Source organism: Chaetura pelagica, unplaced genomic scaffold (assembly GCF_000747805.2).
Source record: "Chaetura pelagica isolate M959 unplaced genomic scaffold, ChaPel_1.0 scaffold63, whole genome shotgun sequence".
In the NCBI taxonomy this organism is placed as follows: Eukaryota; Metazoa; Chordata; class Aves; order Apodiformes; family Apodidae; genus Chaetura; species Chaetura pelagica.
The window spans coordinates 2,192,114-2,200,739 of NW_009952896.1; the positions used below are offsets into that span (position 1 = coordinate 2,192,114).

The window sequence follows — 8,626 nt, forward strand, 5'->3', positions numbered from 1 at the left end:
GAGGGGAAGGGAGGGGAAGGGAAGGGAGGGGAAGGGAGGGGAAGGGAGGGGAAGGGAAGGGAGGTGAAAATGAGTACTTGAATAAGAAAAAGTGGCATAGAAGAAGATGGAAGAGCATTCTGAGATGGCAAAAGTTTTGGGGGCAGATTTGATGGTGACATGATAATGTGATCTCTGAGAGTTTATGGTAGGAAGGGAAGAACTTGCAAGTTAAGAAAAGCCAAGAAGCCAACATTCTGAAGAGAGGAGAGGTTCTGTCTAATGAAGAAGGCAAACCAAGAAATTCACATGCCTTCTAATTTTGCCACCAGTAGTATCTCTTGATGATGGTTAGGGGGGTATTTTGATAGTTGTTTTATATACATTTTACTGTATATTTTTACTTCTTTATACAGTTTATATATATTTGCTATTATAGAACATGAAACATGTAAACATCAAAATGAAGTTTACAAAATTATCTTTCTGAACATTCACAAAATGTTTTCCAATTTTTCATGTTTTCCTTGCTGTTCTGTGAAATGTGTGGGAAAATGCTTATTTTAATTTTAGTAGAAGCAGTCCCAGGATTAACTTAGTAATTTCAAAATTCAAATAAACTTATTTTTGAAAGTGTAGAAAGATATTTTTGTTTTCCTTTAATAAGGTACAGGAGTTCCATACTTTGAGACTATTCACCTCCTCATCATTTACCTTTTATCAAAGAGTTAAAATTAGAACACTCACACTTAAGAACCACCTTCAAAGATGTGTTTAGCAAAAGAAAAATCTAAATAAATGCTATGCAAGTAGCTTTTCCCATAAGCCAGATAGACTAGCAATGAAGGAGAAGGGAGGAGAAGTACTTTAATTTGAAAGTGTTAAGTGTGTATTCATGAATGCTTTTTGTGTTGTTACATTTTTACAAAACATGTCTATGCACATTCCAGCTAGAATACCAGGAACTGTATCATTTGGTATTGACTTCTGTAATAGACATTATGCAATGTTGTGCAGCTATAACTAATTTATATTAGTGCTCCTTATTTCTCTTCCATTACAGAAATCAGATGTACTGATATGTAGTATCTTCCGTTAGTGACTGCATCTGTCATAGTGGGTTTGTACCACTTGGTTTTGTACCTTCTTGTAAGTACAGCCTAAGTCTGTTTCATAAAATTAAATAAACCAGCAATACAGTTGTCATTCATCATAGCTAAATTCAAAGTAGTGATAAACAAATAGTGAAATACTTTTTTGTCTGATTATAAGGACAGATAATTGCACACATTCTAATAGACTTTGGGGATTTTTTACCATTATTTACATGAGAATGCTTGCAGGTTTTGGATGGCACAACATGAAGTAGAATCAGAATTAAAATCAGAATTGGAATGGTATTAATGCTGTTGACACTGGCAGCAGAATCTGATTGATCTTGCATTAATATTTCACCTTACCATATACTTTTAGTTTTTAAAACAGCTTGAACTGATCCTTTGGGTGCGAGGATTGGAAATGGTGACTCTTTTAAAAAACATTTTCTTTTTACATTACTTTTAATACAGAGACACCTGGTGGTCTTCGGGTATATTTTAAAAAAACCAAACCAACAGCAACTTTTTTCCTTTTTTTGGTCTGGATTTACTGATTTATTTTAAAGTTTGCTTTATCATTTATGATCACTTATATTTAGAACCTCCTACTTTACAATACTACATAATTTGAAAATTAAGTTGAGAACATATACGTGTTACCCAGTATGTACTGGATATTGATTCTTGTGGTTGATGGCTATTTGTCTTGCATCTTCTCTGTCAGAGCTATTTGGAGGAGGGATTCGGGCATATTGTAGGCTAAATGAAGTAAAATTATATTGCTTTCAAAATGTTTAAGTTTTAAATTCTAAGTATCTATACTTTACTCAGGATGAGGGTGGGTGGAAGTCATACTTTTTGCAGCTAAAATGAACGCTATTCACTTCAATGAATATAAATAAAACAGGAACATTCTTATCCAAATTTAGAATGTTGTTTTACAGCTTTTAACTTAGTGAAATTAAACTGGCATTGCAGGGTTTTTTTTTTATTGGAAATTTTCTTTGTGGGTTGGTTTTGGTGTTTTGTTTTGCTTTTTTCGTGTAGCAGTTATCAGACTTGTGCCTGTGCTTACAATTACATTTCAGCTGAGGGGAGTTTTCATACTTGAATATTTGTTCTCCTTAGTGCAATGATTTTCTGTATGTTGCAACACTGGTTTGATATAGTATGAAATTCCAGGAGAGAAATTAATGCAAAAGAACTGTATGGAACTTTCAGGAGGAGCTGCCATATGCAAGATTTACATTTAGGTTTATTATACTTTAATTTTCACTATTCTGATGGCTGCTGGAAAACTCATGCATCACTCTGACTATAGGAACCAGAACAGAGTCATGTTATTTTTGGGAGATCCAGAGGAAGTGTAAATAATTATTCAACAGTGTTTTCTCCTCAACTTAGCCACATCGTTTTCTAGCAAAATTCTTCAGCATATTGGAGGAAAGAAAAAGAAAACTAAAGAAAATATACTTTAAATTAATGTTAATTAACATAGCTGGTAGTGTAGTTTAAGTAAAAATGTATTAGTAGCAATGTGGTCAGAGAAATATAGAAGTATTCTTAGTGTGCAGTAGATGCTGCCTGGCAAATAGGAACCTTGTAGTTTGGGTCAGAAGACAGGGAAAAACTTGAAATGACACCAGGACAACGTTATTAGTGAATTCCTAATGGCTTGATGGAGAGGAATTAAAACAAAGATTACTTTTATATCTTGATTTTTAGATCTAGTCTTGGACACTGAATGTCTGTGTTTGCAAGTTTTGTTTTTCTTTAACAGAAGAAGATGGTTGCAGCCGAAGAAATAATGTTTATGGAATTTGCATTGACTTGTTTGGCAGGAAGTTCTTTTTTTACTTGATAGAACTATGCAGAATCCAGGATCTGAGAGCAAGCTTCCATTATGTTCACTCTCTTAATTCACCTCAGTGGTATAGAGTGAATTACTTACATGTCCCATATGCTCTGAATCTACATCAGATGTAAAGTTAAACTAGAACTACAATTTCATATTAGGTTTAATCAGATTTTTAAAATAGAAAAAGAAAATTTTAAGAATTTCTTAGCACTAGTAAGTAGACTTATCTTTTCCATTTCAGACTGTTCAGTTATGTCAGTATTTGACATAAGAGAGTTACTTAAGCAATGGTTCCTTGCCAATAAAAAATGTTAAATATTGTCAGCAAGACACTGTGCAACATCTACATGTGGAATTGGGACAAAACATAATTATTTTTCTCTGAAAAGTCCTTATTCTTTCTTTGGCAACTCCATGGTTAATATTTTGTACAGTTAAAATAGAACATTGAGGTTAAGGTTCCATATCAGATTAAATGTGAGTAAATAACTTCTTAGTACCAACCACTGTAATTTTAGTACCCGTGGATATTACTAACCATACAAGAATAATCTGATTTAGTTTATGCAAGCTGTGTGTCTCTTTATGTTTGATGAACACTAGTGTTCTTGAATTTTAATAGGTTAATTCGTTGCTCACAGTCTGCACATGTCCATGTATCACCAGGTACCTAAGTATTTTCTTTCTCCCTTTCTATAACCCTGATGGAAGGGGTTTATAGACATACTGTAACATGGGCTGTGAAAAGCTTGCATGGTGAAAAAAAATAAATAATTAATTTTTGTTTAATAAGAACAATGTTATATTGTTTTAGATAGACATGCAAGCAGATTTTTATTTCTATGCAGTGATTCTGACATTTTTGCTTCTTCAAGGGCCCTTTGACTAAGAGTGTGATTACTTCCCAGAGTTTTTTTCTTTGGTGAAATACTTTCTAAATTGTGGATAATAGCAAACATCTGCAGTGCTCTATTTGTAGAGCCCACAGGATGCAAGAAAATTGTGGGGTGCTAATGTAATAGCTATGATAAAAAACAGACACTGTAGTAAAGAAAACCAGCCTCTTTGGCTGGTAACTATTATGATTTCTGTATTGTACCCCTCTCTGTTTATTTTCTGCATATGAAAAGTTTTCTTCTTTTGAAAGACTGTCACTGCAGTATGTTATGAAGAGCTTAAACCATGTTGCATTCAGTATCTTCCACAGAGGACATGGTTGCAAATGGGCAGAAGAGTTGAAGAGCTCTCCGCAGGAGCGTTTGTCATTAGCATGAGCTTCTGAGACTGTGCAACACCAAAGGAGAGACCATCAGGCTGCTTCAAGAGCTGGTGGTCCTGGGTGGTGGGAGGACAGTGAGAGCTCCCTGTGAGCCATCAGAGCAGGACAACCCCAGCCTTGGGTATCAAGCACCTGCCTGGGCCTATGGCCAGGCAGGTCAAGTCTGTGGGGAGCTGAAGACCAGCGCTATCTGGGGGTTGCTGGGGCAGGAGCTGACATCTGCAGAGTCCAAGTGGAATTATTCTGTTTAAGTAGAACCCCCAGCAGAACCCACAGAGATTGTTCTTTGTACTTTAAATATCCTAGTGAACATAAGAATACGAATAAGAATTCTTATAAGAATAAGAATTTTCTTCCAGAGCCAGACATTTTCTGTCAGTCGGCATCCAGTCTGTGATGACCTTTGCTCTATACTAGTTTTGTTTGTTATCTCCCATTGTCCTGAGGCTAGAGACTTAAAAGTTATTTTTCTATTATTCAAAACTAAGATTTATTTTTCTTTAAAGTAATCTGGAAGAATTAAAATAGTATCCATCCTTTTTGGGTTTTGAGATGCAATTACACATGCAAAAATTCAGCAACAGCAACTAGAGACATATTTTATTCCACTCTCATGTAATTGACAGAAGTATAATTTTCTAAATGCTATCCCAAAAGACCAAAATCTCCAAAGGATGCAATTATCTTGTCAGGAAAATACCTGCACAAGTTACAGGTTTAGATAGACTATACAACATACATGAGTAAAATATTACTGTTTTACGTCACTGGTAGTGCACAAAACCAACACACAGCTGGATGACAGGCGGAGGCCCCTAAGAAAAACTTTCTCAGCCTATTATTTACAGCCTGTGTACAGAATCACTCTGTTACCAGATATTTTGTTGAAGCTAAATCTGTGATATCCCCTCTGGAATGATGTTCCTTTGTAAGGAACAGCTTAGCTTGTGCCTTTATTTTCCAGCATCCCACTGATTTTCACAGAACTCTATGTACTCCTTTTGGGCTTTGAAGCTGCAAAAGAAAGTAATGTTTTGTTGGCTTGAACCAGTCTGTCAGCATCTCGGGACTGTAAGTTATACAGCATGCTTACTACAGTTTGCTTGGATTGGCAGAAACCAGTTGTACACATATCAGCATCCTGAAATTATTATTAGCAGCAAAAACTGGAAGAGCTAACATAATAAGGAAATAAATGAGATATCTGGTTAAAATATTTTTGAGGGTTGATGTTATTCTGTTCTGATTCTTTCACCCATGTAAGACATAATTCTGCTTTTATTAATCTGAAAACATTATGTTCTGGTAGGCAGTGATACAATCTTGTTTGAATTTTATAAAATAAATATCTTCCATAATTTTTATTTATACTCTTTTAAATTTATTTGCTTGTTTTGGCAGTTTTTTTCTCCTGTATCTAAGAATTCAGTTTCTGCACATTTTTTAAAAGATTCCAATCTGACAGAGTCTAGGCATCTGAATTTTGTGTCAACTATGTCATCTACTTCCTGTGTGACATATATTGTATGCATTTACTTCATCTGCAAAGACACATAAAAATATGACTATCATAATGGTGTTGTCACATCTAATGTTTGTAAAGCACACTCTAATTCTTTCCATTCAGAAATCTCATGAGAGGAGATTTATATTGTTCAGAACATTAGCTCTGAAGAGTATTAATGTATAAATGACACATATAATTAAAAATATCACTTTGGGGTGATTTACTTTGTCTTTGAGGTAAATAAATCAGTATTATGTAGGATCCACAGATACCTCCTGCATTATACCTGTACCTGTATATTCTTATATAGTGAAAATGGAATGTGAGAGAAGTTGACATATTACATGAAATAAAGTTTTTGCAATTTCTGACATTCCTTTATCTCAGATATTAAATTTCCCCTGGGATAATTGCTTATAAAGTGTAATTTAGCTTTTTGCTTTGTGGTTTTTGTTGTGGGGTTTTTGTTTGGTTCGTTTGGTTTTGTTGGTTGTTTTTTTTTTGCATTGGTAATTGCATCAGTCTTTATAAGAATATTTTTATCATTAAACCTCATAATACAATATAGATGAAATAAAAATATCCATGAACATCAAGGAAAACATGAGAGGCAGTATCCAAGGTAAAGTCTGGAATAGGATTTAAAGGATGGAATTTAATAACCTGCTGTGATTCCCTTTATGAGAAGTCACAGCCATTGTGTCTTAGAGGCTCAGTTTCAAGGAAAGGAAATAGTGTGCTAACATAAATTTCCAAGAATTTAGACATTCCAACAGTCTTATGTTTCCAGACATCTGCAGGAATTTCTTAGCAGGATTTCATCAGAATAGTTTGGTGCTAATTTGATGTGCTTTTATTAGCTGGTTACATTGAGAACATATGTGCCAGTAATCAAGAATTAGGATCTATATGGATTATTCAATAGTCTTGTTAGATTAATACACAGTTTCCAAAAACTTCAGTTTTGTTTAGCTATTATGCCTTAATCTGCAAATCCAAACACAAAGAACTAGGTAGGAATTTTCAGCAAAATATCTTTCACTGAAAATGCATATCAGCAGCAAAACTGTTGATGCAAAAGTGTTGTCTTCAATTAACATTTCACTGGTGCAGATTAATTCTAAAACTGGCACTTCTTTTAAAATTAATTAAATACCTCTACTTTTTCAGTCACTTATTTAAAATTTTGAGGTCTACATAAAGACATTAAAGCTGTCATTTTATATTTTCTACATTTTTCCTCAATGCTTTTATCACTGTAGCAAGATAAAACTGAGGAATATGAGGGGATTGTTTGTTGGATAATACACGTGATGACAGGCTAAGACTAGCAGGCTCCTAGGTTATATATGTGTTCGCCATCTCTTTCAGAAGGGCTGAGACCTCTCTGAGTCCTCCCAGACACACTGGGAGGTTGGTTGGGGGAGGGCCAGGCTCCTCCAAATGGGCTGACCTGCTCTTGCTTCTGAGTTACTGTCTTCCAGTTCTGTGTAGCTGGCAGGGTGGAAAGGTCTTAAAATTTTACATCAGTACTTTTCCCTTTGAGTCCTGGAGCTGATAACAGTTGTTGCTTCAAGGTTGCAGTTCCATCTGTTTTTTACTTTCCTTATCTTGCCTTTTAGCTCACCAATTTTAGCTCGCCTGCTTTCTCAAACCTAAATAAGGGATTTCTTAGTAAACTGGAGCCAAGATCAGGTCGAGAGGCTATACAGACTTGGACTGTGGATCTCAAATGGCTGAATCCCACAGCAGAGGGTCACACAGCAAGTAATGAGAGAAGTTACTGAAAGAAAAGTACTGGTAGAGATGCCAAAAAGGCAGTGAATCAAAAAATTGAAGTCAGTTTTGGGAAAAATAGGCAAAAGAGCACAGCATAAATGGTTTAAGACACTGGACTCATCATATGAGTATGATCTATTCAAAGTCTAGCCTTGTATTTCGTGTCCCTGTATGGAGATACGATGTCATGGGCAAGTATCAAGGTATGATGATGAAAGATACCTATTAAAGGTATCAAACATAATTCTACATTTTTTAATAAATATATATCATTAAGTTGACTGCTGTAATGTAATTTTTTGTATATACTGATTTGTTTTCGAATATATGATAATTACTGGAATTGGAAAAAAAAACCCACAAACACGATTAGATGCCTTGTGCCATGGCCCCGAGGTACCCCACCTATCCCTGCCAACCCCTGGGGCTCTCCTTGCCCTGCCCAAAGCCGAGCTCCCCATTTTGGCCCCTGCCCCAATGAGGCCCGAGCAAGGCATGTTTCCAGCTTCCCACACTCCTGCTCTGCATGGCTATAGGCCCCCAGAGCCAGAACCACAAACTGGCCTCTGCCTGTCCCCATCCTTGTCCCCATTGATGTTCCCAGGTAGATGTCCCATGCCTGGGGCTGGGGCTGCTCTGGTGCCCCCAGCTGCCTCCTTCTGTCTTGGGCAGGGCACTGGCTGCATGGCCCTGCCCTGGTGGTTCCATGGGGATCCCCTGCCAACTTCCCAGTCCTGCTGGTGGCCTGACAGCTTGCATGACATTGTATTTAGAGAAAACTAGCATTAAAGTGTTATACCCACAAGTATTGGATGTGCAGAAGAAATGTTAGCCTCATAATTAATATATTAGTATCAATTAAAAGAGCAGGTGAAATTTAACCATGAGGGAGCTGATATAGACCAGTTGATGGTCAGAACCTTTTTTGTGTGTGTATGTGGTTCTGCTATTGAGACGCTCGTAAGTATGATAAAGTCAAATAACTTTTTACCAAATGTATCTGAGGGAAGATGAGACTAATGGTACCTTGGCTTTTGTTAAAATCTGCTCTGTAGAGATTTATTTATTGGGGTTTTGTTTCTGAGATCTGTGGACAAAGAACTGATATCTACTGTTTCATATGCATG

The 8,626-nt window shown here is 36.1% G+C and overlaps 1 protein-coding gene across 1 annotated transcript in view; it reads right to left on the bottom strand.

The window, feature by feature from the left end:
* Window positions 1-1,094, bottom strand: part of TMX3 (thioredoxin-related transmembrane protein 3) — a 30,805-nt gene extending 29,711 nt beyond the window's left edge. Inside the window, exon 1 of the mRNA XM_009995633.1 lies at window positions 1,041-1,094. Coding sequence (XP_009993935.1) covers window positions 1,041-1,094 — 54 coding nt within the window. The remainder of the gene's footprint in view (window positions 1-1,040) is intronic.
* Between the last annotated feature and the right edge of the window lie 7,532 nt (window positions 1,095-8,626).